The sequence below is a fragment of the Rattus rattus genome, chromosome 15, assembly GCF_011064425.1.
Source record: "Rattus rattus isolate New Zealand chromosome 15, Rrattus_CSIRO_v1, whole genome shotgun sequence".
Taxonomy (NCBI): domain Eukaryota; kingdom Metazoa; phylum Chordata; class Mammalia; order Rodentia; family Muridae; genus Rattus; species Rattus rattus.
The window spans coordinates 11,707,122-11,726,919 of NC_046168.1; the positions used below are offsets into that span (position 1 = coordinate 11,707,122).

The 19,798-nt window shown below is 46.1% G+C and overlaps 1 protein-coding gene across 1 annotated transcript in view; it reads left to right on the forward strand.

Annotated features, from left to right (window-relative positions):
* The window catches only part of Gypc (glycophorin C (Gerbich blood group)), a 34,092-nt gene extending 20,673 nt beyond the window's left edge, over positions 1-13,419 (forward strand). Inside the window, exons 2-3 of the mRNA XM_032885600.1 lie at positions 9,009-9,059; positions 11,528-13,419. Of these exons, the coding sequence (XP_032741491.1) occupies positions 9,009-9,059; positions 11,528-11,724 (248 nt within the window). The 3' untranslated portion in view covers positions 11,725-13,419. The remainder of the gene's footprint in view (positions 1-9,008; positions 9,060-11,527) is intronic.
* Positions 13,420-19,798: the final 6,379 nt, after the last annotated feature.

Consider the following 19,798-nt stretch of genomic DNA (forward strand, 5'->3'; position numbering starts at 1 on the left):
GGGTAAGGAATTTTTACTCTTGATTGAACAATGGACCCAATCCTGACACTGCCTAGTGGTTTTCTGGGGGTAACTAATTTTATTCTGTTATTGGGTTTGATGAACAAGATCTCCTCACCTTTAAAGAAATAATCACAGCAGCCTGTTGGGAGATCGCATTTTGATGACACTTCGTCCAGGGCAAATATGGCGGGACTCCAAGCTGCTTCTGAAGAGCAGAGACCTTGCTAAGTGGTGAGGGGTGTGGCGTTGATCACTGCAGCAGGAAGCTGTATCAGTCCGCCCACCTACCAGGGTTCAGACTTCAACTACACTTCCTTGAAGGAGCCAGCAGGAATTTTATGGATTCCTGCCGTGAAACTGGGTATATGTGTATTGGTTTCCCTCTGATTAGTCTCTGGTATTTATCACTTTCTATCAAAGAAACACTAAATTTACATGGCAGCTGGCTTGTGTGGTAGAACTTCAGCTGACAAGAGGAAGGGCTATATATGCATCTGTGACTTCTTTGCTTAAAACAATAAATTAACATGGGCACACGCGAATCACCAGACCCGGACAGGGAATGGGGGAGATGGAGCAGGAGCTTGCCAAGGGCAACAAACTGAGAAGTTCATAGAACATTCTAACAGCTAGGGAAACAGTGGGAGCAGGGCGTAAAGGAATCATGGGGCAGGAATGGTGGAGAGAAATGGCCTATCCTCCCCCCAGCACAGACAAAGACATGACAGGGGTGGGACTACGGGCTGGCAGCTTCCTGATTCCATCCCAGATGTGAAGAGGAAATGAACTGGTGACTCCCATGAGTGTTTGTCCTGCCCTGATACCTCACAGTCAGGATTTGGAGGGTTGGAGAAGGGTAAATAGCACATGGGAAACTTCAGGAAACCCAGATGGTTCAGAGGATAAGTTAACACTGGCCCTGAGCCTTTTGACATTTCATCTCCCACAGCTCAGGGCCAGGCTTCTGATTTCTGAGTGAGTGAGTGAGTGAGTGAGTGTGTGTGTCTGTGTGTGTGTGTGTGTGTGTGTGTGTGTGTGCATGTTAGTGTCTGTGTATGTGTCTGTGTGTGTGTGTGTGTGTGTGTGTGTGTGTGTGTGTGTGTGTATGTGTCTATGTGTCTGTGTGTGTGTGTGTGTGTGTGTGTGTGTGTGTGTGTGTGTGTGTGTGTGTGTGTGTGTGTGTGTGTGTATGTGTGTATGTGTCTGTGTGTGTGTGTATGTGTGTATGCATGTTAGAGTCTGTGTATGTGTCTGTTTCTGTGTGTGTGTGTGTGTGTGTATGCATGCATGTTAGTGTCTGTGTCTGTCTGTCTGTGTGTGTGTGTGTATGCATGTTAGTGTCTGTGTCTGTCTGTGTGTGTGTGTGTGTATGCATGTTAGTGTCTGTGTCTGTCTATGTGTGTATGTGTGTGTGTATGTATGTTAGTGTCTGTGTATGTGTCTGTGTGTGTATGCATGTTAGTGTCTGTGTATGTGTCTGTGTGTGTGTGTATGCATGTTAGTGTCTGTGTATGTGTCTGTGTGTGTGTGTATGTGTGTATGCATGTTAGTGTCTGTGTATGTGTCTGTGTGTGTGTGTGTGTGTGTGTGTGTGTGCTTATGACCACATGTCCACACAAGAGGATATGAAGAGATCTCACATAGGAGGTGCCACCCACAGGCCCTCCGGGATATTCTCATGTCTTTCTCTACATGCTAGAGCCTATGTAGCTGGGATGGACGAGAAGTTAAGACTCCTGCAAAATCTGATACCAAATTCCAAGCTCCCTGTGTCGCCCACTAAGGAGACCTCTTCAGGAACTGTGCCTTTTTGAAAGGGCCGTGTTATTTTATTTGCATACTACTGTCTTTACCCCTACCCAGACAGTGGATTCCCAAAATTTAAACCCAAATGCAGTCTGTCTTCCGCCATACCCTTTTCAAATGCAAGTCTAGCATTTGAATCAAACTGTAGTGTTGTTGCCCAGAGAAGCCAGTGTGAGCGATAGCATTGGGGTTCTGCAAAAAAGAATTTTCACCTTGAAAGTTTGGCCCTAAAACACCCTAAGTCTTTTCCTAAAATCTTTTAAGAAAGTTAAGCTTGATGTAGGAAACCCATTATCTGAGGAATTTACACCCAGCACGTAGAGAGCTAAGCAGTTTGCGGTGTCAGGAGCAGTGTCTATGACTCCCCCCTGGTCCTTATCAGTATGGTTTCCTGCAAGCCCTCAAAGAGAGGTTCTCCTCTGCATATTCCGTAGCAGTCCTGTACCCTGCCGCTCTCTCAGAGTCTCCCACGGTCAAGAGGAAAGGACACTGCAGAAAGGGCAGGAAGGATACCCACTTCCTGCTCCCCTGCCCTTCCCTCCCTCCAGGGTGCTTTCCTAGTGGACTTTCCTCTTTGGGGCCACGCTCTGCCTTGTGCTGCCTCAGGGTGCTCAAGCCTTCATTTGCTCACCCTGCCTGTTGGAGCTCTGCTGTCTGCCATGATGGAGGCTGTGAAAGCTCAGCCTGTCATCATGAGGCTGTCTCACAGCCACACACAGAGAGACTATCCAAGTGAAGGTTGCAAAACTTCTTTCTACCTCCTCCTACCCAACTGTCCTGCTCGTTATAGACATGGGATCTGCTGCCGCCCAGGAAGGAAAGAACACCTTACTCCATGAGCAGGCAAATGAGCCTCCTAGAGTTAGCATGGCTAACTGAATCATTATTATTTACACATGGAATCTGATCAAGGTCATCGAGTCACATCATTAGGTACCTAGTTATACTGAAAATGCAACTGTATACTTACGTTAACTGAGTCCTTTAGAGAAGTGGCAAACCTGGGCATACAAGAGCCAGTTGGAAAGCAAGGACTTAGACATCTGTGCAGTGTGACTCGGGGCTACTGATCCGTGCTTGAGTCGGGTGTATGAGCGTGTGCAAAGTACATGCTCGAGGAAGGCATGATCCTCAGCCTCTGTCCATGGAGCTCATGCCACTTAATAAATGACAGCCAGCAGTGTTACTGGAAGCTTAGCGTCCCTCTGTGGGCTCACTGTTTAGAGAACCTCAGTTTGTACTAAGCAGTCGTATAAGAACGTGTACTTAGAGGACCTCGAAAAGCACTTCCTGTGAAGTGCACGCTCCGGAGTGGTATGTGCTGTAGATGCCAGAGGACAGCTTGAAGTGTCATTCTTCAGGAGGCGTGATTTGTTTAAGAGAGGGTTTTACTGGCCTGGCACTCTCCAGGTAGACTAGATTGGCTGGCCAGTGAACCCCGGGGATTCCCTGCTAGAGTGACAGGTATGCATCTGACATTTTTTTTAAAAACATAGATTCTGGTGCCTAAACACAGGTCCTAACACTTGCAAGGCAAGTTTTATCAGGTCACCTGCTCTGCCCCTCTGAAGGGTTTTATATAAATGATTCACTCCATAAGCTCTGGTTTGTGGCCTGGGTTGGTACAGTTGTCCAACCAAGTGTGCCTTTCCCTTATTAAATATCTGTGTATTTGTTACTCTTACATCTCTGTGACAAAACGCCAGACAGATACAACTTATGGGGTGCAAGGTTTGTTTTTCCCTTGTGATTTGAGAGGGAGAAGTCCATGCTGAGGCAGGAGAGTGGCAGATGAGTCAAGTAGAGGTCTATTCCTATGACCTGGAAACTGCGAATACAGAGTGGAACCAGTACCCTTCCAAAGCTCATGTAGAAGTTACTAAGGTCAGAGACTGAGCCTGGGCAGCTCTAATAAGGTAGGCTCTGCCCATCCTCAATAACCCAATTAAAGAGACAAATTAAGAGCAGAGAAAGGCTACTTCTGAGATGAGACACAGGGACCCAGTGATTCCTCTCTCACATACCTGTCTTCCTCTGGTGGTACTGACATGACATGCAGATTTAAATTCATTGCAAGAGGTATGTGTAGCTAAATAGTTATGCAAGGAGGGGGGAGTCCAATCCATCACTAACCTATCAAGAGAGAGAAAAAGAGACAGACTGACCGACAGACAGACAGACTGACTGACTGACTGACTGACTGACTGACTGGCTGGACCTGGTATGAACTTTTGAAACTTTAAAGTCCATCCCCAGTGGCACACCTCCATCAAGGCCACACCTCCTAATCCTTCCCAAACAGTTCTACTCTCTGGTGACTAAGCATTCAAATATATGAAACTATGGGGCCATTCTCATTCAAACCAATATATCATCTTCACCTTAGTCGTGACAACAGTTTTGGCAATGATAATGTCTTAGTTAGGGTTTTATTGCTGTGAAGAGACACCATGACCTGGCGACTCATTTAAAAGACAACATTTAATAATAACTGGCTTATGGTTTTAGAGTCCATCCGTATCATGACAGGAAGCGTGGTGTTGTGCAGCAGCCTTGGTGCTGGAGGAGCTGATAGTTCTCTATCTTGATCTGAAGATAGACAGATGGAGTCTGTCTTCTGCAAGCAGCCAGGAGGAGTATCTGATTCCACACACTGGGCAGAGCTTGAGTGCAGGAGACCTCAAAGCCCACCCCCTCAATGACACATTTCCGCCAACGAGGTCACACCTACTCAAACAAGGCCATACCTCCTAATAGTACCTCCTCATGGCCCAAGCATTCAAATACATGAGTCTACGGGGGCCATACCTATTCAAAACCCCGCAGATAATAACAAATATCCAAATGATCGGACCTATGCCAGGCACTGTACTTGATCCTTAGCACATATTAACAATAATCCTGGGAGGAAGAAAGGTTGTAAGAAATCAGTAACTCTTGTAATTCTTGTTTTGTGGATGAGAAGCTGGAAGATTCCTGTAGAGTTGTTGGTCTTTAGTCGACGCTGGAATCCCAAAGAAGTAGGTTCTAATATGCATGAAGGATGTTGCAGCAACAGAATTCTAGAGTGAGAAATCGATGCCTTTTCTTATATCCCAATGACATGCCCTGCATTCTTTATTAACTCTTATTGTTAATTATTATTATTATTATCATTATTATTACTGAGTTTTATTTACTTTGTGGTTTACTTATGTAATGTGGGTGTGGAGGTATGGGGGCACACATGCACATCTGCCCACACATAAGTACAGATACCATGGATCACATGTGGAGGCCAAAGGACAGCTTGCAGGAGTCAGTTTGCTTCTTCCACTATGTAGGTCCCAGAAATTGAACTCACTCAGGTCATCGGGCTTCATGGTGGAAAGCACTTTGACCCACTGGACCTTCTCACTGGCCATTCCCCACTTCTTGTTCCACCTCAGTTCCTTTCAGGAAAAACAGAAGATAATGTTCTCTCCCCAAAGGACCCAGATGAATCGGTCATTGGCAAATCATGCACATCCACTCAGAGTTTCCTGGTCTACAGTTTGCCAGATAGAAATCTACCTTCTATCTGGAAGGATGATCTCCCACTGGTTCCAACCACAAGAAAAGATGTAAACAGATAACAAACCAGTTCCAAGCAGACCAGCCCACAAGAAGATATCTGTTGTCTGCTGAAGACATATTGGAAAGCAGTTTAACCGGGTGTGGAGGAACGGACCTAGAAGACATGACTTCCCACATGTCGGGAATGGATTGTGTCCAGGAAGATTGGTTTCTCCCAAGCATTGTCACTGGATCACTCCTGCCACATGGTGTCTGCTCTTCTTGGCTTCAGCTCCCCACTAACAACTTGGTTCCCTTTCACTATAGTGATCAATCAGCTTGACAGAGACATGTTAGAAGATACAATGTCCCCGATCCCTGTGTGTTAAAGCCACACCAACTGCTCTCAAAGTAGTCTTCCTCCTCCCCCAAAGGAGAACAAACAGACCAAGCTCCTCAGTGGCCTTGGCATTGTCCCATCCCAGTATCTAGTCTGTTCAGTTGTAGAGCAAACCCTTCATAAGCACAAGCAGTGAGGTCTTGATCGAGCTTCCACTGACAAAACATCTCCGTCAGATTGCCTGTAGGCAAGTCTGTAGAACATTTTCTTCATTAGTAATTGATGTCAAAGTGTCTACATCGATGTTGGCACTGCCACCTCTGGGCAGATGATCCTGAATTGGACAAGAAAGCAAACTGAGAAGCCATAATGTACAAGCCAGGAAGCAGCACTCCTTCATGACTTCCAGTGTCTGCCTTGAGTTTCTGTCTTGACCTTTCCCAATGGACTGTGACTCAGGCTATGTAAGCCAAATAAATCTTTCTTCCTCAAGTTGCTTTTAGTCATGATGCTTTAATCACAGGAATAGAAACCCTAAGTAAGACAGGGGACCACCTCCTTCAACTCATTCAGACCACCACTTGCCTTGTCTGAAAGCCAGAATGCCAAGGTTTTTCTATGGTAGAAGAATTACACATTGGCTCTAAGCTACCTATCTGGGACTAAACTCTGTGGTGTGTGTGTGTGTGTGTGTGTGTGTGTGTGTGTGTGTGTGTGTGTGTGTGTACACCTGTGAACAATACAGAGGCCAGATCAGCAATCAATGTTCAACCTCTATCCCTGTCCCAGCACTGGGGTTACAGGTTCACGTAGTCATACCAGCTTTCTATGTAGGTTCTGAGGATTTGAACTCACATCCCTGTGCTTACGCAGAAATCCATGTTAGTCGCTGAGCCATCTCCACCACCCAGAAATGAATAACTTCTGCTTCTCATGCATGAGTAGGCTGTTTGACCCATGGAAGATGCATGGTGAGGGCGGGCAAGGCTTGACATGCAAATTCATCAAATGAAAGTAATAACAACTCACCGGGACTGGCATCAGCTAAAACATTCTAAATGGTGAGAACAATGACCCTGTGCTATACAGAAACAATTACCAGTCCTTTCTTTTTGAGACAGGTCTCATTATGCAACTATGGATGACCAGGAACTTGGGGGCTTAAACTCAGAGTTCACCTGCCTCTGCTTCTAGAGTGCTGGGATTGAAGATGTGGGCCACCACATCTGGGCCCTAATTCTTTCTTAAAAGTAGATGTTATCCTGGAGACATCTCTCAGCGTCAGAGCATTTGCCTCATAGGAAAGAGGCCGTGGGTCTTTGAGCTTCTCGGCCAACTGTGCTCCCCTAAACAAATGTTTTTCTTTCTCACTGATCTATGATGTACTGGTGGTTGAGAATGGTCCAAAATCCAGCTACTAATACCATACACTCGTGTGTACAGGATTCGTTCATGTTTTGGATGAACCTCACCTCGAGCTGCTATCCTGGCTGTCTACTACCTACTTCCCCCATCTAGACTTCAGCAGCCAGTGTATTGTCAGATCGAGAATGTATGTGGCGACTGTCCTGGGTAGAAAGATCTCATTGTACTACAATTGCAATGATTACATGAACCTGGTGTGGCCTTCTCTGCTTTAATTTATAATGAGATTTCTAATTTAGTACTGCTATTTCCGTAGTCTAATAAATTGTTTCCTCTACTGCGTTCCCAAGGAGAGGAGATAGCGTACGTCTTATCTAGAGATACAACTGAGATATGTTCCCTCGTGCCAGATCCAAGGGCTGCAGACAAACACGCAGTAGCAATCTCAGGAACTTGGATAGCTCCATAGCGTGGGCCTTACTCACTGGATAGTTAATCCAAATACCTGAAATGGGGAGAGCGGACGGAGAGAGGCTGAAATAAAGAACATGTACCCCCAAATAAGTCATGAAGCCCCAGCCTGCCCCTGACTGAGCTCCGTGACCACAAGCACATCACACGCCAGAGTTTCAGTGTTAGCCTGTGAAGTGGGCTGCTGATGGCCCGCATCTCTCTGGAAGATCATTGCAATATGAGATATGAAGCAATAACAAAGCCACACTTTGCATGAGCAGACCATCAGATGGCTTTTGTTAAGCATGGCAGTACAGGTCTTCATCCCATCATAAATACCCTACTGTGTGTCTAGCCAGTGTGAGCCTCTGTGGTTAGGGGCAACAGTGTTGTATTAACTTTTCCTGGGGAGATAGAAACAAATAGCAGACCAAAGTAATGATTCTATCAGAGTTCTATTTGGTCATCCAGGAAGGTGTTTGGGCTTTCTTACCTAAAGCTAGAGTGTAGATAACCCCAAAACAAAATCAGACACATCAGAGGCTGGGGACATGGCTCAGCAGGCAAAGTGCCTGCCGTGCAAAGCATAAGGATTTGAATTTGCATCCATAGAACCCAGATAAAACGGGCAGGTATGGCAGGGTGCATCTGTAATCCTAACGCTAGAGGGGCAGAGTAAAGAGGAGCCACACATCTAAGTGGTCAGTCATCCTGGCTGAATCAGGGAGCTCTAGGTTCATGATGGATACTGTCTCAAAGAGTAAGATGCACATCACCAAGAACAAACTCAGATTTCCACACACAAGTACACAGGCACCCACCTACAAACAAGCACATTTGTATACAAACATATTTTTGAATTTCAAACATATATACACATGTGCACGCACACACACACAGACACACACACGTGCCAGTTTCATTACCACAAAGCCCTACATCGTAGATGGTGAACTCATAAGGCTATATCATAGTCTACTGTGTTCTGTCTACTCTAGTATCTAGTAGAAGCCAGAGGAGAATAATGGCTGCAATTAGTTGAGGGTCCTTAGACTTCTGCTTCCTCTTCCTATTAGGGGATATCAAGAGCCCCATTGCCATTATCATAAACATAGCTACCTCTGTATTTTTTTGGCTCCTTGAGTTGCCATAGATACCTAACCAAGCAGTCTCTACTCCAAGATGGTGATCATATTATACCTGTGGGGAAAATGTCTACACTACAAGCAGAATCTACAAGGTGTGGGCATGAACTTCTGTGATGTCATTCAGCGGAGAGCTGACATGGTTCAGGAGTGCCCTGGGATTTGAGGGGTATTCTCAACCTGGCTTGGTAGCCAGGCAGAGTTGCGTCTGTACCTTCCAGAAGAAGTCTATGTGCACTGTGCCCTTCTCTACCCAGGCAAATCATCAGGCTGCTTGCAAGGGAGCAGGAGGTGCATACAGACCAAGGTGCTTCTGGCTGGGCTCTTCCTTTCTCACCGTAGCTTTTTGCTTCTGTCCACAGAGCCCAACCCAGGGATGTCCTACGCCGTTATGGAGATTGCCATCATTGCAGGTGAGCTGGCGCCGCCAAGAAAGATCCCAGCCCGAACTGGCTTGAACATCTGGGTTGAAAGAGAGGTGGCTATGGCTGCCTCCCTCCTGTTCTAGTCTGCTTCCTATTGCTGTGATAAAACGGCAACCTGAGGCGTAAAGAGTAGATTTAACTGGTCTTTCCATGTCACAGCCCATCACTGAGGGGAATCATGGAAAGAACTAAGCCTGGGCGGAGCAGGAACCATGGGTGAAAGCTGCTGACCGCCATGTTCCTTCTGGCTTGCTCAGCTGTGTTTCTTATAGAGGTCAGACCCACCTGCCATGGGGTGGAACCACCCACAGTATTAGCAGCCGTCAAGAAAATGTCCCAGAGACATGGTCACAGGCCAGTCCTCAATTCCTCCTCCTAGGTGTGTATAGATTTATGCCAAATTAGCAAAAACTGCATCGCCGCCCCCAGAGGAAGCTTTGAGGATGGAAATGAACACTCCATTCCTGGTAGACGGTGTCACATATGGTGCCTGATAGGAATAGGGACAAAAGGGGCTTTGCTACACATGTCAAAAGATAGCCTTTCTCTGGACCTTAGATCCTCAGAGGCACAGGCTGGAGAATGAGTCATCTGTATTATAAATAAAATGATTTTTTAAAAGATCAGTAGAAAAGAAAATTGGGACAAAGACCTCTACAGAAGAGCTTTACTGCAGGTGTGGGGGTCACAGCGCCATGGTTACAGCAGCCAGGGTGAGGCCCTGAGGTGGGGAAGCATTAGGAGAGAGGTGTCATGTATAGCATGAGATGGATTCTGACAGGAGAAATCCGTCAATCCCAGAAAGCAAGTCAGTTTCTGAGCCTTACGGTTCAGGGTGGTGGTAGGAGATAAAAATGAGTTCCATACCCTGTGACCTGGTCTGTGTGGGTCACAAAGCAGGAAGGCATTAGATAAAGAGCAGGGTTATAATCCAAGGCTGTCAGAGTTCTGGACACCAGCTAGGCTTGCTCCCAGATGCAAAGGAAAGGGGACACTCGATTGCTTGTGAGAATTGCATGGTTCCAGTCACTCTCCATGACTAGATTTGAGGAAGCCTGAAGCATGGTTGCCTGATTTGTATAAGCAATAGGGCAACAGCTAATAGGTCTGTGACCTAACTCTGTATGTATGAGGAATAAGTAGATAAGCTAACCCAGGTTTCTATGACTTCCCATTCCCCTCATCTCATATGCTAGTGAGTTCCTGCCCTGGCTCTCAACTCCATGCTAAAGGCTGGACCCTGGGCAGGTGGCCTCCTACTTGTGGCTCAAGAGCAACCAAGCTTGGGTGGTGTCTTGCTCTGCTCCCTTCTTTTTGATCCAATCTTCTCACTTGCTGATGCATAGCTCAGGGATCATCTTCATTTAAAAATAGAGAAGCGACAGGAAGCCATCAAAGACACCTGTTGATTTCATCTAGCTGGCCATCCTCTCCTCATGTGGGTCCTGAGTCCTTCCTTTTCTCCAGGAGTATACAGTTCCTGCCACGGTTGTAGGGAGCTTAGGAAATCGTTCCCTACAAATGAGACATGGGAGCTACATTCCCCAACATTATTTCTGTAGTAACTCTTATGCTGATTTTACAGCTTCAAACCTAGTGACCAAATTTAAACTCCTCCCATAGGACTATTGCCCCGAACCTTGTAAATTTCCCTTTCCAGACCCTAAGTAATCTGACCCCTCCTATCACACTTTCTGCTCTGTTTCTCTGATTCCTGGGACCTAGCACATCCTTGGCGATATCCTAGGCACATCATCCACTGAATGACCAAGTCCGCCTCTTCCTGGAGACCTAGGAAATCCTCACCCCACAAGAATGAACAGTGCAGCTGGATAAGGACGGCGCTCCAAAAAGCACCTCCCCAATCCTATTATACCATAGCCAGCCACTCTTGTCTTTTTTCCCCGTGGACTCTATGGGAAAGGTAACCAGTATATATGTTTTCAGGATTGAATCTTTGGCACTATTCGGCCAATTGGTATTTTTATCCTTGGGGAAGGCTACTGTTCCCAACTTTCCTCGGTAGCCTATAGTTCTTTATGTAGGTTGAGGCCTCATGGGATGTTTTGGGCAAGTTTGGCACATTTATTGGTATCAGCCTTGTTTGGTTCACATTTGAGCCGTCATTGGGTTAATTTTTATGTTGACTGATGGGCTCTGGCTATGTGAGCCTCTGATATACTGCGCATGTCCTTTCCCATGATGCATCTGATTTTAATCATGTGCATGCTCCATCATGCATAGACCTAAGCTACTGAATAGAGATTATTTTTCCTCCAGTGAGGGTCTTAGTACAGTAGTTCCATAGACTTAGATATCCCTGTCCTATTTTGCTGATTGGCCATGGCTACCAGATCTTGCCAAAGTGTACTCTACTCCAAGATGGCATGGTGCTCTTCCCAGGGGAAAGAGTCATACCACCCCAGACTGACCTGCATCCTCTCTCCCTCTTGCAGCTGTGATCACTGCGGTGGCCTTGGTCCTGGTCTGCCTCCTCTTTCTCATGCTTCGCTACCTGTACAGGCACAAGGGCACTTACTACACCAATGAGGCCAAAGGCACAGAGTTTGCAGAAAGTGCGGATGCAGCCCTGCAAAGTGACCCTGCCCTCCAGGATGCCGGGGACACCAGCAAGAAGGAATACTTTATCTGAGGGGTAGCAGACTTGACATCCCTGCAAGACGCTTCTGGCTGCAGGAAAGAAAGTACCCCCGCTGTGTGCCACCATTATCAGCACCAGGAAGCCCTCAAGGGCACCCCAAGACTCTTACTGCAGAACACTGGGTGCCTGCCAGGAAATCGATACAGATGGGAGGAATCAAGGTGCAGCGTACCTCTTCCAGGGACTCATTGGCCACCCGATACCATTGGCTCCGCAAGGAAGGGAGAACATCTGGATACACAGGTCTCCCTGGGCAATGCAGGTGTCATCTCACTAGCATGAAAATCCTCCTCAGTATGTGTGAGGTGGTTTGGACCTGGGAGTAAGTTGTATGGAAGTGGGACATCTGGAAGCTTCCTGGAGATAAAGCCTCCAAGTGTCAATCATTGACATTTGGGAGGACCAGGAGGTGCCACAGCTAAAAGGCACCTTCGTTTCCCATCAACGCAGCTCAAGATGACTACAGATAAGTTCGCGACGTAGCTGAGCATTCTATATCAAATGGCACTACGCTTAAGTGTTTGGGAAACATAAATGCCACCCATCGCTGGCTTTTCTCCATATAGCATTGTGTCTGTGTGCGTGGGACAAGGACTGTCTAGTTCTGCCAAAAGAAGAGGGGGAAGGGTGACCTTTCCCCTCACTAGTACCAGCTTACATGAAACAAACGGAAAGAGGCTACCCAGTAATCAGGCCAGGGATGAAGCACTGGTTTCTTGATACACAGTTTTTAAAAGGAGAGCTGTGTTCATCAACCGTGAGTGAAGTCCATCATGCCAGAGTCCCAGTGAAAATGCCTCTGTGTTAGAAGAGACTTCAGGTCCCCAGACCTGGCTTTGGCTCCTCTTTCTTGGTCTTAGGACCTTAAGCCATGTATTTGACCTCTCCAGCTTTAATGTTGGCGTTTTCGAGTGGAAGTGACGCTAAATTGTGTTACTTCTGGTTCCTAACTCCCAGCGTTGTGGGCAGGAGCAGAAGCATCAGACGTGGGGCGTTCACTGTATTCCAGTGTCACTAGCACACTAGATACATGGTATGCCTATGCTGGCCAATAAGAATTCATCTTTGCACCACCTCTAAGAGCCTCCTGAGAAGTCGCTAATTTAAAATTAATAACAGGGTGAATATGAGCTAATTAGCCAACCCCTTACCGGTAAGATTTCCAGCGGTTCTACAGTCACTCACAAGACTTTGAGTCATTGCTACATTTAAAGGCCACCCCTCAGGAGCCCTGTCAGCAGCGCTGTCTCCACCTAGTAGCCACATCGTGATCCCTGGGAGACTAATGAGATTGCAAGCTCAGTCAAGTATGGCCGCCACCAGCCGAAGGAGCTTCAATTCCTCAGAGTGTCGTGGGGAAGAGAAGCAGCGATTCAGTTATAACAAGGAGTTATAATGGTCAAGTGCCAGATGACCCAGACTGGAGGATGTCTATGTTCTCATCTCTGAAGTAAAGGCTGGCTTCAGTTGACACCCACTAATCTAGAGAGACCTTATCTGAACCCCTAGTGGATGCTTGAAACCCAAGGCAGTATTGAACCCCTTTGTATTTGGCTTTTCTGCACATACTTATGTTAAGATTTAATTTATAAATTAGGCACAGTAAGAGATTAACTGCAGTAACTAACAGCACAATGGCATAATTAGAACTATAAAGTTGAAATAAAAGATTCTTGAAACTATGAATTATTTAACTTCGGAATTTTTCATTTAATACTCTCGGATAACAGTCGGCCATGAGTAATTACAACTTCAGAAGCACCTATCCACGGGGCCCGCTACTCTATCTGCCCACATCAGAGATGACATTACACAACAGTAGCCTAGGAAATTAACTGTAGGAAAAAAACAAACGTGTAGTCACTTATCAGTAGCTCAGTCACTGCAAGGCCAGGTAGACTGTGACTCCTGAAGGAGGTAGCTGAGAAATGTTACGTCTTCAGATGGGCTGGACCAGAGGCCCACCATGTCTTCACAGAACATTTGTGGATTTTCTTCATATTTTATGGGGTGAGGGGAGGCGCTGTCTGGAGGAAGTTGGTACTCTCCTATGATGTGAGGCCCTGGAACATCTCTAGGAAAAACTAAAGAACTTCTAATTTCCTTCTCTATGGTGACATCACTTCCAGCTTTTCAGAGTTCACCGCTCAGGTCTTTGTCTTCATAAATGTGAGCACAAGTGACTGTTCAGTAGGCTCAGAAGAGGTACCCAAGCAACCATACACAGACTCCTCCTTGCATAGGATGGTCCAAGAGTCCCTAGGCCTCCAAGAAGGCTGACCTTCCTGTCTGTCATCTGTCTCTCTTCCCCTGTGATGCCGGTGGACGCTCTGAGAAGCAGTTCCTTATGCGCACAATGCCTGTCCTCACCTCCTCTCAATGTGTAGGGACACACATTATATCAGAGGCTCTTTAAGTGACTTACCATCACCACTCTCTCAGAAATCAGGCCACGCCCCATGTAGCTTTCTTCCTTTCTCTGGGACAGATAGTTAAGAAATTGTACTGTGGCATTGAAGCTCCTTCCTTAAGTGACTGCAAGATCAATTTCTGGGCCCATCAAGTACCTGGCTACATATGTGCCAGGAGTCACATAGATTAAACCACATGGTATAAACACACACACACACACACACACACACACTATTCCCTAAAACTTACAAAACTCATATATCCCCTTAATTCTGGGGAGGATTTCTTTGAAGTAGCTCACTCCCTCTCCCCCTTCCCCTCCCCTCTCCCTCCCTCTCCCCCTCTTCCTTCTGCCTCCCCAGCTCCCCATCACGTTTTACCCAAGCAGGTATCATTTTACCCTGTCTTTTACTTTAAGTTGTCTCTCATAATGGTCATAATTCTCTCCCACATCAGGGCCTCACCATGGCCCCTTTGTTTGCAAAGGTCTCTGTCCTAATAAATCTCATTCTGAAGGGTAACTGGCCTCACTTCCTTCCATCACATCTGCAGATTTTCTCCCCACTCCTGTGCTATAACAACACACACATTCACGGACGCTTGTACTTTACACACCTGGCCTAAACTCAGCTGAGGCTCCTACGGTGTCTTACAGGTACTCACAGCACTTCCATTTCTTGCCAGGAGAGTTGGAAAAAATCAATGCCTTAAGATAATAAAGTGTTGGCTGTCTTGTGTAATTTCTTGACTGTTGTGGGGAAAGTGTAAAAAAGAAGACAACAGAAGGATCGTGTGTGTGCACTTTCACCCTGACATAGAGCAGAAAACTACTGAGCTGGAGCAGTTAGGGGTCAAGAATCATCTCCATTTAATAAGGACCTTTAGAGGCAGGTGTGTGCGTGTGCGTGTGCGTGTGTGTGTGTGTGTGTGTCTGTGTCTGTGTCTGTGTCTGTGTGTGTCTGTGTGTACATTATATGTATATGTGTGTGTCTGGATGCATGTGCAGTGTGTGTGTTCACATGCATGCATATGTGTGCATGCATTATTTATATGTATATGTGTATGCACACATGTGCATGCATTTGTGTGTATGTGTGTTCGAGCATGCAAAAGGCAACCCCAAACATTTATCAGGGACTTGTGTAATTGTGGGGATTACATAGCCATCAATACTATTTCTGCTTTCAAGGATTTGAGGCTTAGTAGGGAAAGTAGATGCAAAAATGCTCATAGCTCTCAAGTGTTGCAGATGCTAAAAGCAAAGAGATACGGATAAATATGAAAACTGAAAAAAAAAAAAAGAGAGAGAGACGGTTTAATCTAAGAGTAAGGAAGACTCAGGAAGAGCCCCAGAGAGGAAAGCTGTTGGGTCAGCAGAACAGTGGGTAAAAGCTGGACTATAGAAGAGCTGGGGCCCCAAGGTAAGGAAGTTGGAGTTTGTTACGTGTATATCTAGAGCCTCTAAAATAACAGGTCAACATCTATTATAAGGAAAAATGGAGCGTCCAAATCATGCAGATTCAGAAAATGGCTGGTGGAAATCTGCAGAGGGCAAGGGAGCTGGGAAACAGCTCAGCCAGTAAAGTAAACCTTGCAAGTATAAGGACTCGAGGTTGACCCCAGCACCCTCTTTAAAGACTGGATGAAGCTTCATTGCGTAGCTCTAAATGGAGCACCTGCAGCCTACTCACCAATCCCCAGGGCTCCTACGGGGTTATTACAAGTGGTGCTGATTGAACTTAGGGCCTATAAAAGAAAACAAAGTTGGATCCAATCAAAATACATTGTACACATGTAATCAATTCTCAAAGAATAAATAAAAATACATTTGAAAGACAAAGCCCGACATTGTAGGAAACATACTTGTATTCTAAGGGTGGAGAGGTGGAGACAGATAGATCCCTGGGTCAGCCTGAGTAAACTAGTAAAAGACCCAGATTCAAAAACACAAGGTGTGCTATCTTATTTCCCTCTGCAGTTCATCCTTTCTCGTTCCTTAGTTTGTCTTAGGAGATGAGATTCCAGGGCAGAAAAGAAATGGGTCTGTGTGCTTGTGATGGTTTGCATATGTTTGGCCCAGGGAGTGGCACTATTAGAAAGTGTGGCCTTGTTGGAGTAGGTGTGTCACTATGGGGGTAGACTTGGAGACCCTCCTCCTAGCTGCCTGGGGATGCTCAGTCTGTTCCTGGCTTCCTTCGGGAGAAGATGTAGAACTCAGCTCCTCCTGCACCATGCCTGCCTGGACGCTGCCATGTTCCCACCTTGATGATAATGGACTGAACCTCTGAAGCTGTAAGCCAGCCCCAATTAAATGTTCCTTTATAAAACTTACATTGGTTTTGGTGTCTGTTCACAGCAATAAGACCCTAACTAAGATTGTACTCAATTCACTGCTATCAAGAGACTTAGAGAGGTTTGTAAAGACAGAGAGCAGAGTTAAGGTTACGGACAGACATGAGAGATGGGATAAATTACAAAGAGAAGAGCCTAGGAGGAAGGACGTTCTTGAAAAACCACAGCTGTGACCTTGTGTACCCCAGAAAGTTCTAGATTTGAAATGTCAGAATAGCACAGACTAGAGTGAGGGTTCCCCAATGCTGTTCACCGAAACAGTGTGGAAGCTAAGCTCAGTCAGTTTTTCTTTTCTTTTCTTTTCTTTTTTAAATATTTATTTATTTATTTATTTATTTATTTATTTATTATATATGCATCATACAGCTTTCTGCCTGCATGTAATGCACATGCAGGCCAGAGGAGGGCACCAGACCTGATTATAGATGGTTGTGAGCCACCATGTGGTAGCTGGGAATTGAACTCAGGACCTCTGGAAGAGCAGTCAGTGCTCTTAACCACTGAGCCATCTTTCCAGCCCCCTCAGTCAGTTTTTCTAACAACCTCACACAAGGCCCTCATGTCTCTCCCTTCCCCAACACTCTCTCATCCCTGAGAGACAGATCTACTCCCGAACCTAGACTCTAGGAACTCCACAACCATACCACCAGGCTTCGATGTCGGTTGTCAAGGTGGGGAAGTATAGCTCACACACAACTGAACCTGTCAACTTTCCGAAGAGCAGCTGTCCTACTGCCTATATAGAGGTACACCCAAGGAAAAAAACACTGAGGGTTCACTTCAGACCCCACTCACATGCTGTGTACTTGCACCTGCGTGTGCGCACACACACACACACACACACACACACACACACACAGGTTGAACAAGGCTCACACTCTGCTCCCATGATGCATTGCTGAGACTGGAATCTACAGTTTTCATCCCATCCTGTCAAGAGAGGTAGGGATTTCAGTCTCACCAGAGGGCGGGGCAGTGGGTCCAGTACTCAGAGCCAAGCACTGTAAATCCCAGAGAGAACTGTATCTCCTTGAAAAGAACCCCTGACACGTTTATCTTAATTAAGCTGCACGATTGTTCTCCATGCCTTTCCTGAACTTTTTTCCTCATCAGATCATTGGAATGCCTCAGAGCCCACAGGTCTTTAGCTTGCTCAGTGCCACGAATAGAACTGCAGACATTTTGTGTTCGAAATTGAGCATACAGTGTAGTGTCATGTAGTGTTAAAGCAGGAGAATGGTTCTGGAATAGGCTAGAGTCAGACAAAACTCTCACCTCAGGCTCTGACTCTCTACGACCTGGGAGAAATTACTTGAATCTCCACACTCCAGGTTCTCATGAGCAAACCAAAATGTTGGAACTTTAGGGATCTTGAAGACATCATTGGGGGTGGGGGGGTGAGGTATGAGGGTGAAGGACATGTGTGGGAAGGAGCATGCACAAGTCTTCGGGTGTGGCCATCAAAGGACAAACAACCTCAGATGTCATTCCGCACAGACCAAGCACCCTGTTTCCTTCGTCCTTGGCATGAGGCTCAGCAATTAGAACAGGCTGTGTACTCCAAGGACCCACCTGTCCCCATGTTACCAGCAATGGGATTACTGTGTCTCACCATCCCCTGCTTTGAGGTGGGCAATAAGGATCAAATCCAGGTGTGTATGCCTGCACAGCAAATGTTTTACAGATGTTTCCCCAGACTAACATCTCTTTGCAGAAAGGTATGTGTGTTGGGAATTGTGATGGGTCTGAAATTTTACCTCTTCTCAGTTTTTACAGTGAGCCCATAACAGTTCCATGGATATCGAGAGATGATAGGAGATGAACAAAGAGGCAACCCCCAGCCCAGCAAAGAGCAGAACATAAGCAGAATCAGACGTCCCATGTGGTTGGTGTAAATGAGTCCAGACAGTGCTCCTCCACACCGTAGGTTGAGCTCCAGAAGAGAAATGCGATACCATGAAAGGTATATCCTGGATGTCAGGCTGGAAGTGTACCTACCCTTTACCCTTGAGGAATCATCGGTTCTACCTTCTATTTGGAAGGCTGGGGAGTTAACTCAGTCCAGTAAAGCCCTTGCTATGCTAGCATAGGTACCCCAATTCCATCCCTAGAACCCATGTTAAAAAGCTATATAAGGGGTGCATGCCTGTAGTCCCAGTATTGGGGTGCAGAGAAAAAGAGGATCCCTGGGATTTCTGAACGGCCAGCCTAGCGTGTTTGCAAAGCTCCGGGCCAATGAGACACACTAAAAATGTCAGGTAGAGTTGGGAATGATGGCACACATCTGTGACCTCAGCACTGGGGAGGTAAAGGCAGGCAGATGTCTGTACATTCAAAGGTTAGTACAGTCTATGTATCAAGTTAAAGGCCACTCAAAACTATATAGTGAGAGCTTGTTTAAAAAAAAAAAAAAAGCAATGTATACAGTGCCTGAGGAATGACATCTAAAGCTGTCCTCTGGCCACACCCACATATGCAGCAACACAAATTGCATGATCACATACATGCATGCACACAACATATATATTGCATTATATACACACAGCCATATATATAGATATATAGATATAGATACAATATTTAAATAAGAATACATGCAAATATAAAAGATGGTCCAGAACAAAGGGCCCTTCCTGTTTCACTTTCCAGATGACAAAAATGTGAGACCCATGAAGAATTCCCTTCCTAACACAGCAGGTGTCACCCCGCACAGTGCCTGAGACCCTGTGGGTGCTTTGTACCCGTTGCACACAGAGGTACAAGCAGTAAACCCTACAGCATGATAAATAACTAAGCAATTGGCCCTTAAAAGATCTCAGCCTTTTCACTGAAAAACCAGAATATCTGCTCTGTAAGGCACAGGGGCTTTTGAAGTAGAAAGCCGACTCCGTTCTATTGCCAGTATTTGAGGAATCTGCCCACGGTTTCAGTTGTTTTGACTGGTTTTCTGTCACTGGTACACATGGAAGCATGCAGTTGGGGAAATATCAGCCCCTGGGTAGATCCATAGATCCAAGTGAAGCTGAGAAGACTCTCCCAGCCTCCGTGTCCAAGATCCCTTGTGATTGAGAGAGAGGGCAATACTTCCCACTCAGAATTCCTGTCTTCAACTTGAAGCTGGACCCTTGGGCCCAGCCCTGTTTTTAAGTAACTGGAATCATTGCTCTTTTTCTCTCCAAGTCATGCCAAGCCTTAAGTGAGACATTTATATGACTCCTTGCAAGGCCAGAGGGAGTGGACAGCCATTCAGAGCCTGCCTCACATGTGCCCCCTATATATACAGTCACCAAGACTAGATCAG